Source organism: Crinia signifera, chromosome 6, assembly GCF_055691185.1.
Source record: "Crinia signifera chromosome 6, ASM5569118v1, whole genome shotgun sequence".
NCBI classification, from domain to species: Eukaryota; Metazoa; Chordata; class Amphibia; order Anura; family Myobatrachidae; genus Crinia; species Crinia signifera.
In genome coordinates, this window is record NC_139222.1 from 3,258,820 (window position 1) to 3,275,620 (window position 16,801).

General features: G+C 50.0%; 3 protein-coding genes across 4 annotated transcripts in view; 2 read left to right on the forward strand and 1 right to left on the reverse strand.

Annotated features, from left to right (window-relative positions):
- Positions 1–12,931, forward strand: part of LOC146007351 (oocyte zinc finger protein XlCOF8.4-like) — a 39,362-nt gene extending 26,431 nt beyond the window's left edge. The window contains exons 3-6 of the mRNA XM_083145700.1: positions 3,301–3,441; positions 3,602–3,710; positions 6,773–6,979; positions 12,170–12,931. Coding sequence (XP_083001826.1) covers positions 3,301–3,441; positions 3,602–3,710; positions 6,773–6,979; positions 12,170–12,786 — 1,074 coding nt within the window. The 3' untranslated portion in view covers positions 12,787–12,931. The remainder of the gene's footprint in view (positions 1–3,300; positions 3,442–3,601; positions 3,711–6,772; positions 6,980–12,169) is intronic.
- Positions 1–16,801, forward strand: part of LOC146009826 (uncharacterized) — a 426,905-nt gene that overhangs the window by 323,157 nt on the left and 86,947 nt on the right. The window lies entirely within an intron of this gene.
- The window catches only part of LOC146009807 (uncharacterized), a 234,070-nt gene that overhangs the window by 105,783 nt on the left and 111,486 nt on the right, over positions 1–16,801 (reverse strand). The gene's annotated exons all lie outside the window — the stretch shown is intronic.

The following is a 16,801-nucleotide window of genomic DNA, read 5'->3' on the forward strand; positions in this document are numbered from 1 at the left end:
CTGTGTGTCTCCTACAGATGGGCCCAGTAACAGGAATACCCCAGAGAGATGTCCCCGTCCTCTGTATTCCCAGGATAATCACATATATACTATGTCCTCAGTCACTGCGTGTCTCCTAGAGATGGCCCAGTAACAGGAATACCCCAGAGAGATGTCCCCGTCCTCTGTATTCCCAGGATAATCACATATATACAATGTCCTCAGTCACTGCGTGTCTCCTACAGATGGGCCCAGTAACAGGAATACCCCAGAGAGATGTCCCCGTCCTCTGTATTCCCAGGATAATCACATATATACCATGTCCTCAGTCACTGCGTGTCTCCTACAGATGGGCCCAGTAACAGGAATACCCCAGAGAGATGTCCCCGTCCTCTGTATTCCCAGTATAATCACATATATACACTGTCCTCAGTCACTGTGTGTCTCCTACAGATGGGCCCAGTAACAGGAATACCCCAGAGAGATGTCCCCGTCCTCTGTATTCCCAGGATAATCACATATATACCATGTCCTCAGTCACTGCGTGTCTCCTACAGATGGGCCAGTAACAGGAATACCCCAGAGAGATGTCCCCGTCCTCTGTATTCCCAGGATAATCACATATATACAATGTCCTCAGTCACTGTGTGTCTCCTACAGATGGGCCCAGTAACAGGAATACCCCAGAGAGATGTCCCCGTCCTCTGTATTCCCAGGATAATCACATATATACCATGTCCTCAGTCACTGCGTGTCTCCTACAGATGGGCCCAGTAACAGGAATACCCCAGAGAGATGTCCCCGTCCTCTGTATTCCCAGGATAATCACATATATACCATGTACTCAGTCACTGCGTGTCTGCTACAGATGGGCCCAGTAACAGGAATACCCCAGAGAGATGTCCCCGTCCTCTGTATTCCCAGGATAATCACATATATACAATGTCCTCAGTCATTGTGTGTCTCCTACAGATGGCGCCAGTAACAGGAATACCCCAGAGAGATGTCCCCGTCCTCTGTATTCCCAGGATAATCACATATATACCATGTCCTCAGTCACTGCGTGTCTCCTACAGATGGGCCCAGTAACAGGAATACCCCAGAGAGATGTCCCCATCCTCTGTATTCCCAGGATAATCACATATATACAATGTCCTCAGTCACTGTGTGTCTCCTACAGATGGGCCCCGTAACAGGAATACCCCAGAGAGATGTCCCCGTCCTCTGTATTCCCAGGATAATCACATATATACCATGTCCTCAGTCACTGCGTGTCTCCTACAGATGGGCCCAGTAACAGGAATACCCCAGAGAGATGTCCCCATCCTCTGTATTCCCAGGATAATCACATATATACAATGTCCTCAGTCACTGCGTGTCTCCTACAGATGGGCCCAGTAACAGGAATACCCCAGAGAGATGTCCCCGTCCTCTGTATTCCCAGGATAATCACATATATACCATGTACTCAGTCACTGCGTGTCTCCTACAGATGGGCCCAGTAAAAGGAATACCCCAGAGAGATGTCCCCGTCCTCTGTATTCCCAGGATAATCACATATATACCATGTCCTCAGTCACTGCGTGTCTCCTACAGATGGGCCCAGTAACAGGAATACCCCAGAGAGATGTCCCCGTCCTCTGTATTCCCAGGATAATCACATATATACCATGTCCTCAGTCACTGCGTGTCTCCTACAGATGGCCCAGTAACAGGAATACCCCAGAGAGATGTCCCCGTCCTCTGTATTCCCAGGATAATCACATATATACAATGTCCTCAGTCACTGCGTGTCTCCTACAGATGGGCCCAGTAACAGGAATACCCCAGAGAGATGTCCCCGTCCTCTGTATTCCCAGGATAATCACATATATACCATGTACTCAGTCACTGCGTGTCTCCTACAGATGGGCCCAGTAACAGGAATACCCCAGAGAGATGTCCCCGTCCTCTGTATTCCCAGGATAATCACATATATACAATGTCCTCAGTCACTGTGTGTCTCCTACAGATGGGCCCAGTAACAGGAATACCCCAGAGAGATGTCCCCGTCCTCTGTATTCCCAGGATAATCACATATATACCATGTCCTCAGTCACTGCGTGTCTCCTACAGATGGGCCCAGTAACAGGAATACCCCAGAGAGATGTCCCCGTCCTCTGTATTCCCAGGATAATCACATATATACCATGTCCTCAGTCACTGTGTGTCTCCTACAGATGGGCCCAGTAACAGAGATACCCCAGAGAGATGTCCCCGTCCTCTGTATTCCCAGGATAATCACATATATACCATGTCCTCAGTCACTGTGTGTCTCCTACAGATGGGCCCAGTAACAGGAATACCCCAGAGAGATGTCCCCGTCCTCTGTATTCCCAGGATAATCACATATATACAATGTCCTCAGTCACTGTGTGTCTCCTACAGATGGGGCCAGTAACAGGAATACCCCAGAGAGATGTCCCCGTCCTCTGTATTCCCAGGATAATCACATATATACCATGTACTCAGTCACTGTGTGTCTCCTACAGATGGGCCCAGTAACAGGAATACCCCCAGAGAGATGTCCCCGTCCCCTGTATTCCCAGGATAATCACATATATACCATGTCCTCAGTCACTGTGTGTCTCCTACAGATGGGCCCAGTAACAGGAATACCCCAGAGAGATGTCCCCGTCCTCTGTATTCCCAGGATAATCACTTATATACAATGTCCTCAGTCACTGTGTGTCTCCTACAGATGGGCCCAGTAACAGGAATACCCCAGAGAGATGTCCCCGTCCTCTGTATTCCCAAGATAATCACATATATACCATGTCCTCAGTCACTGTGTGTCTCCTACAGATGGGCCCAGTAACAGGAATACCCCCAGAGAGATGTCCCCGTCCTCTGTATTCCCAGGATTATCACATATATACCATGTCCTCAGTCACTGTGTGTCTCCTACAGATGGGCCCAGTAACAGGAATACCCCAGAGAGATGTCCCCGTCCTCTGTATTCCCAGGATAATCACATATATACCATGTCCTCAGTCACTGTGTGTCTCCTACAGATGGGCCCAGTAACAGGAATACCCCAGAGAGATGTCCCCGTACTCTGTATTCCCAGGATAATCACATATATACCATGTCCTCAGTCACTGTGTGTCTCCTACAGATGGGACCAGTAACAGGAATACCCCAGAGAGATGTCCCCGTCCTCTGTATTCCCAGGATAATCACATATATACCATGTCCTCAGTCACTGCTTGTCTCCTACAGATGGGCCAGTAACAGGAATACCCCAGAGAGATGTCCCCGTACTCTGTATTCCCAGGATAATCACATATATACCATGTACTCAGTCACTGTGTGTGTCCTACAGATGGGCCCAGTAACAGGAATACCCCAGAGAGATGTCCCCGTCCTCTGTATTCCCAGGATTGTACAAAGGAGAATCACAGGATTCCACAGGAGGAGCTGGTAGGTGGGATTTAGGGTCTTGCCAATATAGCAATGTAACTGTCTGTATATGATCTGTACAGAAGCTGTGAGTCTGATACACACATACACCTGTATAATGTTCTATTTTTTTTAACACAATGAAGAATTCTGTTATTTAATTATTTTGTGGTTTATTTAGGCTAAATTTCTAACTGATGTTAAGATAGAGGTCATAGATGGAGAAGATACAGAGGGAGAAGAAGACAGATATGTGAGGGGTGATCATCAGTGTACAGATATCAGCACAGGTGAGTAATAAACACTTATTACAGAGAATAGCCCCTATTATACTCCTGCGCTCCCCCAGACATCTGACCATTCTCCTCCCCGCACTCTCTGGTGTATCTCATACATCAGGAGCCATCAGCCCCTATTATACTCCTGCTCTCCCCTCACATCATGTCACTGTGTGTTACCAGCCCAGAGATCTGACGAGTCTCCTCCCTGCACTCTCTGGTGTATCTCATACATCAGGAGCCATCAGCCCCTATTATACTCCTGCTCTCCCCCTCACATCATGTCACTGTGTGTTACCAGCCCAGAGATCTGACCAGTCTCCTCCCCGCACTCTCTGGTGTATCTCATACATCAGGAACCATCAGCCCCTATTATACTCCTGCTCTCCCCCTCACATCATGTCACTGTGTGTTACCAGCCCAGGGATCTGACCAGTCTCCTCCCAGCACTCTCTGGTGTATCTCATACATCAGGAGCCATCAGCCCCTATTATACTCCTGCTCTCCCCCTCACATCATGTCACTGTGTGTTACCAGCCCAGAGATCTGACCAGTCTCCTCCCCGCACTCTCTGGTGTATCTCATACATCAGGTGCCATCAGCCCCTATTATACTCCTGCTCTCCCCTCTCACATCATGTCACTGTGTGTTACCAGCCAGAGATCTGACCAGTCTCCTCCCCGCACTCTCTGGTGTATCTCATACATCAGGAGCCATCAGCCCCTATTATACTCCTGCTCTCCCCCTCACATCATGTCACTGTGTGTTACCAGCCCAGAGATCTGACCAGTCTCCTCCCCGCACTCTCTGGTGTATCTCATACATCAGGTGCCATCAGCCCCTATTATACTCCTGCTCTCCCCTCTCACATCATGTCACTGTGTGTTACCAGCCAGAGATCTGACCAGTCTCCTCCCCGCACTCTCTGGTGTATCTCATACATCAGGAGCCATCAGCCCCTATTATACTCCTGCTCTCCCCTCACATCATGTCACTGTGTGTTCCCAGCCCAGAGATCTGACGAGTCTCCTCCCGCACTCTCTGGTGTATCTCATACATCAGGAGTCATCAGCCACTATTATACTCCTGCTCTACCCCTCACATCATGTCACTGTGTTACCAGCCCAGAGATCTGACCAGTCTCCTCCCCGCACTCTCTGGTGTATCTCATACATCAGGTGCCATCAGCCCTATTATACTCCTGCTCTCCCCCTCACATCATGTCACTGTGTGTTACCAGCCCAGAGATCTGACCAGTCTCCTCCCCGCACTCTCTGGTGTATCTCATACATCAGGAGCCATCAGCCCCTATTATACTCCTGCTCTCCCCCTCACATCATGTCACTGTGTGTTACCAGCCCAGAGATCTGACAAGTCTCCTCCCCGCACTCTCTGGTGTACCTCATACATCAGGAGCCATCAGCCCCTATTATACTCCTGCTCTCCCCCTCACATCATGTCACTGTGTGTTACCAGCCCAGAGATCTGACCAGTCTCCTCCCCGCACTCTCTGGTGTATCTCCTACATCAGGAGACATCAGCCCCTATTATACTCCTGCTCTCCCCCTCACATCATGTCACTGTGTGTTACCAGCCCAGAGATCTGACCAGTCTCCTCCCCACACTCTCTGGTGTATCTCATACATCAGGTGCCATCAGCCCCTGTTATACTCCTGCTCTCCCCCTCACATCATGTCACTGTGTGTTACCAGCCCAGAGATCTGACCAGTCTCCTCCCCGCACTCTCTGGTGTATCTCATACATCAGGAGCCATCAGCCCCTATTATACTCCTGCTCTCCCCCTCACATCATGTCACTGTGTGTTACCAGCCCAGAGATCTGACCAGTCTCCTCCCCGCACTCTCTGGTGTATCTCATACATCAGGAGCCATCAGCCCCTATTATACTCCTGCTCTCCCCCTCACATCATGTCACTGTGTGTTACCAGCCCAGAGATCTGACCAGTCTCCTCCCCGCACTCTCTGGTGTATCTCATACAATAGCAGCCATCAGCCCCTATTATACTCCTGCTCTCCCCCTCACATCATGTCACTGTGTTACCAGCCCAGAGATCTGACCAGTCTCCTCCCCACACTCTCTGGTGTATCTCATACATCAGGAGCCATCAGTCCCTATTATACTCCTGCTCTCCCCCTCACATCATGTCACTGTGTGTTACCAGCCCAGAGATCTGACCAGTCTCCTCCCCGCACTCTCTGGTGTATCTCATACATCAGCAGCCATCAGCCCCTATTATACTCCTGCTCTCCCCCTCACATCATGTCACTGTGTGTTACCAGCCCAGAGATCTGACCAGTCTCCTCCCCGCACTCTCTGGTGTATCTCATACATCAGGAGACATCAGCCCCTATTATACTCCTGCTCTCCCCCTCACATCATGTCACTGTGTGTTACCAGCCCAGAGATCTGACCAGTCTCCTCCCCACACTCTCTGGTGTATCTCATACATCAGGAGCCATCAGCCCCTATTATACTCCTGCTCTCCCCTCACATCATGTCACTGTGTGTTACCAGCCCAGAGATCTGACCAGTCTCCTCCCTGCACTCTCTGGTGTATCTCATACATCAGGAGCCATCAGCCCCTATTATACTCCTGCTCTCCCCCTCACATCATGTCACTGTGTGTTACCAGCCCAGAGATCTGACCAGTCTCCTCCCCGCACTCTCTGGTGTATCTCATACATCAGGAGCCATCAGCCCCTATTATACTCCTGCTCTCCCCCTCACATCATGTCACTGTGTTACCAGCCCAGAGATCTGACCAGTCTCCTCCCCGCACTCTCTGGTGTATCTCATACATCAGGTGCTATCAGCCCCTATTATACTCCTGCTCTCCCACTCACCCACAATTTATGCAACACAAATGTAAAGGCAATTACAACAGTTGAGGGCCGGTGCAGATGGGTGATGTGTTTTTTGATATTTTAAGACAAGAATCATCTTTGTAATTTTAAATCCTGAATAAAATAAATATAATAAACCACTAACCATCATGTTAGTAATTAGAATGACAATTGGTTCCGCAGTTCCCAGTTGTATTTTATTCCCCGCAGGTGGGAAGACCTCAGATGGTGATCTTGTATTGTTTCCACATTTTAAAAGAGAAGATAAGATCACACCATATTCTCCAGGAAATCTCCGCATTACAGCAAATCTGAACCCAGTACCTCACAGTGTAGATATATCATCTGAGCCCCCTAATCATGAGGAATGTTCCTCGGATACCGCCAATATTGCTACACACAGTACAGCTCTCACAGGTGATAGAAAGTTTCTCTGTTGGATGTGTGGGAAATGTTTTACAAGGAAATCACATCTTGGTTATACATTTGAGAAATGTCACACAGGCGAGATAACATATTTATGCTCTGAGTGTGGAAAGTGTTTTACAAGGAAATCACATCTTTTTATACATGAGAGAAGTCACACAGGTGAGAAACCATATTTATGCTCAGAGTGTGGGAAATGTTATACACAGAAATGTGAACTTGTTATACATCAGAGAAGTCACACAGGGTTTAGGCCATTGCCATGTTCTGAGTGCCTGAAAAGTTTTGCAAGGAAACCACATTTTCATGTTCTGAGTGTGGGAAATGTTTTACACAGAAATCAAATCTTGTTAGGCCTCACAGAACTCACACAGGGGAAAAACTATTTCCGTACTCTGGCCGTGGGAAATGTTTTAGAGATGTGTCAGGTCTACTTAAACATCAGAGAAGTTACAAAGGTGAGAGGCCGTTTTCATGCCTGACCGTGGGAAATGTTTTACACTGACGAGAATCCATTTTTATGCAAAGTGCAAAAAGTTAAACATTACTTGATACTGAGTCCTGTTAAGACTCCTTAACCCCCACCACCTACCTATGTTCTGCATCTACTCCAATCCCAGAGTACGGCAGACCAATTCTGTGAAATCATGCCTGGATCGGGGAAGAACGAATATATTTCCAGTAATCTGGGATAACTGCTATCGTGGTTGTCTTAATAAAAGTGTTCTTGTACGTGGAAATGAGCATCTCAGTAAATGTGTTGTCTTTATTCTGTTTATTGAAGATTTGACTAGTTATAAAATAATCCTGTATAATAAAAGACTAACGCCTATCCTCACCTCTTTAGGGGGATTTAATCAAGTGTTTTTTTTATTTTTTATTGTTCTGTCACTATAACTGGTACAGGATCCTATGTAATCAAAGGCTTATTCTGCTCCTTACCTCTATGGGGGGGAGAGATTCAAATGTGTTGTGCACCAGGGGCCACAAGATGGCAGCCGACCGGAAAGTGTTGCTGCTTTCAGATGCTCACAGATGCCGGGGCTGACATTATGTTATGTTCCGTCATTTCGATGGGCTGATAACTACTGAAGATCCATTACTTAGTTACTAGGGGGGCGGGTACAAATATGACAGCGTAATTAGCTCTCCAATACGATAAGATGGCCAAGGATAGAGAGGGCTAAACATGACTTGAGCAAATGACGTAAAAGTGCGTCATCTGCTTGATCGGCAGTGTCCTGCGTTTCCGGCAAGGCCCTGTTGAAGGAGCAAGACAAGCGGGTGGAATCTCCTTGCGAGGTTCTTGACATCTGAGGAACAGTCCGGAAATAGGAATATTTTGTGGCCTCGCGGTGATTCTGCAGAGCTGACCAGGGTAGAAGAAGTTGCATGTAATTAAGACAGGATGTGACCACCTGCGGTCTGCAGTATCTTTCAGAGGACCGGTGCAATGAGCTGGTTCAGTGTTCTTGCCTTGGTAGATCGTGGAGGTCCGGGAGAGTTGAGTTCCATCCAAGTGAACAGTCTACGCCGTGCAACCCAGCCAACAAGTCAGAGAAAGATTAAGCTGGGTCAGAAGTGGTTCCACTGATGGCTCGGGAAAGTCACAGGACTGCGGCCAGCATTAGAGAGTTCTCAGGAAAGTCCTGGAGAACATCCACTGGTATAAGTGCAGTAGAAACGATCCCCTTGGAAATGACGGGATGGCAGCACCAGCTCACAAAGGTTTTAGATTATAATTAACTAGTAAAGCCCGTCAAAATGGCGGCTTAGCCCCTATCTGCGCCTACCTCTAATCTCTGTCCTCACAGCTCCCTCTCTGTATACCCAGCAAGTTTAAAACAGATCATTTTGCTTTCGCTTTCTGTTAAGGAGTAATTTCGTCCCTCAAGTGGCCTCTAGTGGTCACTGGTGGTACTTCACCTCAGAGGTGAGGAGGATTTAGCTATATATATAAAGATAGGTAGGTAGTGACAAGGACTCACATATACTGGATAGCAGTAAAGCAGGGGTTCCCAATCTATTTTGAATCACGGCACCCTAGAGTATCAGAATTTTTTTCACGGCACCCCTAGACCAATTTTTTTTTACTTAGATCGGGTTTATATGCGATTCTTATGCGATTGCCAGCCACCAGCACTGGTTTTGCTCATAAATAACGAAACATTAATAATTTGAGTTGGTCCTGGACCACCAACCCAGGGCACCCCTTCAAATGTCCCGAGGCACCCCAGGGAGCCACGGCACACAGTTTGGGAACCACTGCAGTAAAGTATTGTTCTTTATTTGTAGCAGCAATTCTTCAGTTACATCGTAGCAGGGTTCCCACACACTCCAGACAACACCTCACCTAATTCCCATGTTCCCCCCTATCACCCAGCTGCTTTTCAGGACTGGGAGCCATGGCCTCTTGTCTCGGACAAACATATATCAGGAGAACACAGGTGCTGCTAAACAGCCAAACCTTGATCACATCAGTTAAGGAAACCTGGACTGGATCTAATTTTCCTGCTGCTCTCAAAACCTGGACTGGATCTTGGACATTACCCCAGACAGATGGAGCAGTGTGAATAGGCAGGGAAAGAGGACAGCCAATAGGATCACCAGACACCATGGCAGGCACAATGCATCCTGAGCTGCTGATACTGGGGGGCACCCACTAATTGTGGTCTCACCTCCCATAGATGAGAAGTCTGAGTACTACAGGAGAGGGACAACCAGGGGATGCAGATGGCTAAATAGGGTCCCTAGGGCTGTAGGATTGGGTCTCCGTTGTTAGTAGTTGCATTAGGTCACTGGGGATGCCTTCCAAAGAGTAAGTGACAAGGAGTCGGAGCAGTAAACTTCTGTGTCTTCTCAAAATTACAAAGAGGGGAGCATATTGGCTGCTACAGAGATGCTGCTTGGTGTTTCCATGGGTGGATGGTGCTCCCGGAAAAGTCCAGGGTAACCGGTGAATCAATGCTACATCTAACGTTGTGACACATGGCGAGCTCACTGCCCAACTTAAGGGGACGGTGAGCACAGGCTTATTAATGATGCGATGATGGATTCTAAGTGGAATCGGGATTCTTTACTGATGTGTGTCCAGACCCTTCTGGCATCTCTGTCAAGGTGTTAAAGAGCAGATGAGCTCCCATTAAATTGCTTTGTGTATCCATCACATAATAATAAAACTGTCAGTCACTCATTGGTCACTACAGTATACCAGCGTAAACGTTTGAAGACATACTGTAGGTTGGCTTCACTTGGCATGAAGTGGGTTCCCATCGCTGTCCCTTTTACTTTTCTGTAATATTCTCCTATATAGCAAAAACAATTCTGGTTTACTTGACTGCTGGGTAGAACTGACATGGTGGATAGATACATTCTTGAGTATTAATAGCCTATATCCTAACCCACAACCATTTAGTTGCTGCCTCAAATCCCTTGTTAGAACGTGCCATGCTTGCTGCCATCTTGGATTTCCCATTACTGTCTGCTGCTTGACACCCCATTTCCATACTGCCCTGTCGCCCATAGATTGTTCCTGCTTCTGAAGTTCTGCTCCTCTCTACAGCTGCTCAGTTCCACTCCTGGCTTTGAGCAAGTTTTACTGCACTTGAGTGAGTGGTGGTCTGGTTGCACCTGCAATTTTTCCTTCAGGTGGCGTGCAGCCCCCCCCCTCCCCCCGTGGAGCGACGCAGCATCACTTGTCACCTCCCCCGTGGAGCGACGCGGCTTCCGCATCGCACCCCCCTGTGGAGCAACGTGGCATCTGCATCGCAGTCGCAAACCCCCCCCCCCCCCCACATACCACCTGGAGTGCTCCGGCGACTTGCACCGTGTGGGACTCGGAAAATCGACTATGGAGACGTTTTACCATGATCCAGAAAGTGTATTGCCGCCAATTGTTAGCTGCATCATGACAATGCACCAAGCCACACCTGCTTCATAGTCAATGACTAACTGGCCCGGAACGGCATCGCAACGCTTCCGCAGCCCCCCTACAGTCCCGATCTGGCCCCGGCTGACTTTTTCCTGTCCCCCCCAGTAAAGACAGCCCTCAAAGGACACGGCCATGGGGCCGTAGCAGAGGTCAAAGTGGCTTTGACGCGCTGCTTGAAGGACGTTCCGGAAAAGGGCTTCCAGGGCTCCTTCCAAGCGTGGACAACTCGTTGGCAGAAGTGGGTCGATGCACAAGGGTCTTATTTTGAAGCATTTTAATAGTTTGTAGCAATATCTTCAATAAATATATTTTCCTGAAATTGGTCTCACTACTATTTATACAAACCCTGTACATAAAATTACAACCAGTCTTAAATCTTTCTGTTTTGAGTGTTTAGTTCCGATCTCTCCCAGGGGCATTTTTTTTAGTTATAAACTGAAGGCCAAGATGTTGTAGGCATGAAGAGGGGGCGGAGACAGCATATGGAAGTGCCTATTCCAGCACTTTAAGCGGTCAGGGCTTGGCTAAGGGTCTCACCCCCTGGGGAAACAGGTAACTGTTCTGTTATGGGTCACTGGGGCAGATGTATTAAGCCTTAACAAGAGATAAATGCAAGGGTGATAAGGAGAGATAAACGTCCAGCCAATCAGCTCCCTACTGACTTTTTTCAAACACAGCCTGTAACATGGCAGTTAGCAGGTGATTGGCTGGACGTTTATCTCTCCTTATCACCCTGGCATTTATCTCTTGGTAAAGCTTAATACATCTGCCACACTGTGAGTTACTGACTGTAAGTACTACACATATGTCGGTGTATGTGGTAGGGCAGGGTTGCCAACTTTATAATTCTCCTCTCCGGGATCTCTGTGGATGGGCGGGGCTAAAATGACACGATTGTGTCATTTTAGCTCCGCCCCCTCCTCTGAGACCCGAGGATTGCAGCATTTTAATGCCGCGATCTGGGGCGCAGGGGGGGGGGGGGGGGGGGGGGGGCTGAATCCGGGAGGGTTGTCCACCCTTCCGGGGGGCCGGGAGGGGGTCCCGATTTTCGGGAGACTCCCGGCCATTCCGGTAGAGTCGGCAACCCTGTGGTAGGGGCATTAGGTTCTAGCACCCTGAGAGAGGAAATCTGTTCTGTTTAGTTAGACTAGGATTCATTTTTATATTTTGTTTAAGTATTGCACAATACAGACAAAGTCAGCTTTTTATAGAATATATTCACATTTACATATATTTCATTTTATTCCCAGCAGGTGGAGGTAAAAGCAGGAATATATCAGAAAGATATCCAGGAGAGACCCCCATTACCCCAATTATACATCCACCGTGTCACAGTGCAGATATATCATCTGATCCCGCTAACCATGGGAAATGTTTTCCTGATAACTCAGATACCGTTACACATAGAACAGCATTTACACTAACCGCAAACTCTCCCTGTTCTGTAAAGTCCAATAGTTGTAAACAGGACACAAATCATTTTACCCGTCAGCCAGCTAAGGCTGGCGAGAAGCCATTTTCATGTTCTGAGTGTGAGAAATGTTTTACCCGTAAATTACATCTGGTTATACATCAGAGATGTCACACTGGGGAGAAGCCTTACTCATGTGCTGAGTGTTGGAAACGTTTTAAGCAAAAATCGGCTCTTGTTATACATGAGAGAAGTCACACAGGTGAGAAGCCGTTTCCGTGTTTAGAGTGTGGGAAATGTTTTACTTACAGTTCTGCCCTTGTTACACATCGGAGAAGTCACACCGGGGAGAAACCGTTTCTCTGTTCAGAGTGTGGGAAATGTTTTACCCAGAAAGCACATCTCGTTAGACATAAGAGAACTCACACAAAGGGTGATGTAATTTCCAACTTCTAATTGAGGGAAATGATTGAAGTCGCATCTTGTTATACAACTATTCTTGGCAATTTACCGGGGGGAAACTTTGTAAGTTGTCAGTAAGCCTAGCATATTTCCTGACGTGTGCTCTTCCATATGTTTCTGTTACATGCCTGTTTCAGCTGCTGATTGTATTACTGTTAAATTATATTGTTGTGTTTTACTTATTTTTCTTGTGAACATTTCCTGATTTTCCCCCTTACGGACACGGATGTGTGAGCGCACAGCTTGGGGGCTTATTCACACATTTGCACAAATATATGTGACCAAGATCTCTGAACTCTGTTACCATGTAGCATTTATATCTGGTTACGGATATCACTCCGTCTGTTATTTCCCGTGGCCAGTAATACTGTAGGGGTATAGGTGCGTTCTGCATGATCCCAGCATTAGCTTCTCCGCCATTTCAGGATCAGTAACGGGATGCGACAGTGGCGCCCTCTTTGTGCATTAATGATGGAGGCCTTTGCTAAATACAGAAGCAATCTGTTTATTGGCGAATGTTACGTGTAGCGGGCATAAGACTACAAGAAGGGGAATAGAAGCACACTGGATGATACAGGAAGGAGGGCCTAACCAAAATAGGGGAGATGGGGATAAGGTGGAAGAGCGGAGAGGAGTGATACAGTACAGGGGCGGAGAGATGCAGCGCAGAGGAGTGATACAGTACAGGGGCGGAGAGATGCAGCGGAGAGGAGTGATACAGTACAGGGGCGGAGAGATGCAGCGGAGAGGAGTGATACAGTACAGGGGCTGAGAGATGTAGCGGAGAGGAGTGATGCAGTACAGGGGCGGAGAGATGCAGTGGAGAGGAGTGATGCAGTACAGGGGCGGAGAGATGCAGCGGAGAGGAGTGATGCTGATGCAGTACAGGGGCGGAGAGATGCAGCGGAGAGGAGTGATGCAGTACAGGGGCGGAGAGATGCAGCGGAGAGGAGTGATACAGTACAGGGGCGGAGAGATGCAGCGGAGAGGAGTGATACAGTACAGGGGCGGAGAGATGCAGCGGAGAGGAGTGATACAGTACAGGGGCGGAGAGATGCAGCGGAGAGGAGTGATACAGTACAAGGGCGGAGAGATGCAGCGGAGAGGAGTGATGAAGTACAGGGGCGGAGAGATGCAGCGGAGAGGAGTGATGCAGTACAGGGGCGGAGAGATGCAGCGGAGAGGGGTGATACAGTACAGGGGCGGAGAGATGCAGCTGAGAGGAGTGATGCAGTACAGGGGCGGAGAGATGCAGCGGAGAGGAGTGATGAAGTACAGGGGCGGAGAGATGCAGCGGAGAGGAGTGATGCAGTACAGGGGCGGAGAGATGCAGCGGAGAGGAGTGATGCAGTACAGGGGCGGAGAGATGCAGCGGAGAGGAGTGATGCAGTACAGGGGCGGAGAGATGCAGCGGAGAGGAGTGATGCAGTACAGGGGCGGAGAGATGCAGCGGAGAGGAGTGATACAGTACAGGGGCGGAGAGATGCAGCGGAGAGGAGTGATGCAGTACAGGGGCGGAGAGATGCAGCGGAGAGGAGTGATGCAGTACAGGGGCGGAGAGATGCAGCGGAGAGGAGTGATACAGTACAGGGGCGGAGAGATGCAGCGGAGAGGAGTGATGCAGTACAGGGGCGGAGAGATGCAGCGGAGAGGAGTGATACAGTACAGGGGCCGTGAGATGCAGCGGAGAGGAGTGATACAGTACAGGGGCGGAGAGATGCAGCGGAGAGGAGTGATGCAGTACAGGGGCGGAGAGATGCAGCGGAGAGGAGTGATACAGTACAGGGGCCGTGAGATGCAGCGGAGAGGAGTGATACAGTACAGGGGCGGAGAGATGCAGCGGAGAGGAGTGATGCAGTACAGGGGCGGAGAGATGCAGCGGAGAGGAGTGATGCAGTACAGGGGCGGAGAGATGCAGTGGAGAGGAGTGATGCAGTACAGGGGCGGAGAGATGCAGCGGAGAGGGGTGATACAGTACAGGGGCGGAGAGATGCAGTGGAGAGGAGTGATACAGTACAGGGGCGGAGAGATGCAGTGGAGAGGAGTGATGCAGTACAGGGGCGGAGAGATGCAGTGGAGAGGAGTGATACAGTACAGGGGCGGAGAGATGCAGCGGAGAGGTGTGATACAGTACAGGGGCGGAGAGATGCAGCGGAGAGGAGTGATGCAGTACAGGGGCGGAGAGATGTAGCGGAGAGGAGTGATACAGTACAGGGGCGGAGAGATGCAGCGGAGAGGTGTGATACAGTACAGGGGCGGAGAGATGCAGCGGAGAGGAGTGATGCAGTACAGGGGTGGAGAGATGTAGCGGAGAGGAGTGATACAGTACAGGGGCGGAGAGATGCAGCAGAGAGGAGTGATACAGTACAGGGGCGGAGAGATGCAGCGGAGAGGAGTGATACAGTACAGGGGCGGAGAGATGCAGCGGAGAGGAGTGATGCAGTACAGGGGCGGAGAGATGCAGCGGAGAGGAGTGATGCAGTACAAGGGCGGAGAGATGCAGCGGAGAGGAGTGATGCAGTACAGGGGCGGAGAGATGCAGCGGAGAGGAGTGATACAGTACAGGGGCGGAGAGATGCAGCGGAGAGGAGTGATACAGTACAGGGGCGGAGAGATGCAGCGGAGAGGAGTGATGCAGTACAGGGGTGGAGAGATGCAGCGGAGAGGAGTGATGCAGTACAGGGGCGGAGAGATGCAGCGGAGAGGAGTGATGCAGTACAGGGGCGGAGAGATGCAGCGGAGAGGAGTGATGCAGTACAGGGGCGGAGAGATGCAGCGGATAGGAGTGATACAGTACAGGGGCTGAGAGATGTAGCGGAGAGGAGTGATACAGTAGAGGGGCGGAGAGATGCAGCGGATAGGAGTGATACAGTACATGGGCTGAGAGATGTAGCGGAGAGGAGTGATACAGTACAGGGGCGGAGAGATGCAGCGGAGAGGTGTGATACAGTACAGGGGCGGAGAGATGCAGCGGAGAGGAGTGATACAGTACAGGGGCGGAGAGATGCAGCGGAGAGGAGTGATACAGTACAGGGGCCGTGAGATGCAGCGGAGAGGAGTGATACAGTACAGGGGCGGAGAGATGCAGCGGAGAGGTGTGATACAGTACAGGGGCGGAGAGATGCAGCGGAGAGGAGTGATGCAGTACAGGGGTGGAGAGATGTAGCGGAGAGGAGTGATACAGTACAGGGGCGGAGAGATGCAGCGGAGAGGTGTGATACAGTACAGGGGCGGAGAGATGCAGCGGAGAGGAGTGATGCAGTACAGGGGTGGAGAGATGTAGCGGAGAGGAGTGATACAGTACAGGGGCGGAGAGATGCAGCAGAGAGGAGTGATACAGTACAGGGGCGTAGAGATGCAGCGGAGAGGAGTGATACAGTACAGGGGCGGAGAGATGCAGCGGAGAGGAGTGATGCAGTACAGGGGCGGAGAGATGCAGCGGAGAGGAGTGATGCAGTACAAGGGCGGAGAGATGCAGCGGAGAGGAGTGATGCAGTACAGGGGCGGAGAGATGCAGCGGAGAGGAGTGATACAGTACAGGGGCGGAGAGATGCAGCGGAGAGGAGTGATACAGTACAGGGGCGGAGAGATGCAGCGGAGAGGAGTGATGCAGTACAGGGGTGGAGAGATGCAGCGGAGAGGAGTGATGCAGTACAGGGGCGGAGAGATGCAGCGGAGAGGAGTGATGCAGTACAGGGGCGGAGAGATGCAGCGGAGAGGAGTGATGCAGTACAGGGGCGGAGAGATGCAGCGGATAGGAGTGATACAGTACAGGGGCTGAGAGATGTAGCGGAGAGGAGTGATACAGTAGAGGGGCGGAGAGATGCAGCGGATAGGAGTGATACAGTACATGGGCTGAGAGATGTAGCGGAGAGGAGTGATACAGTACAGGGGCGGAGAGATGCAGCGGAGAGGTGTGATACAGTACAGGGGCGGAGAGATGCAGCGGAGAGGAGTGATACAGTACAGGGGCGGAGAGATGCAGCGGAGAGGGTGATACAGTACAGGG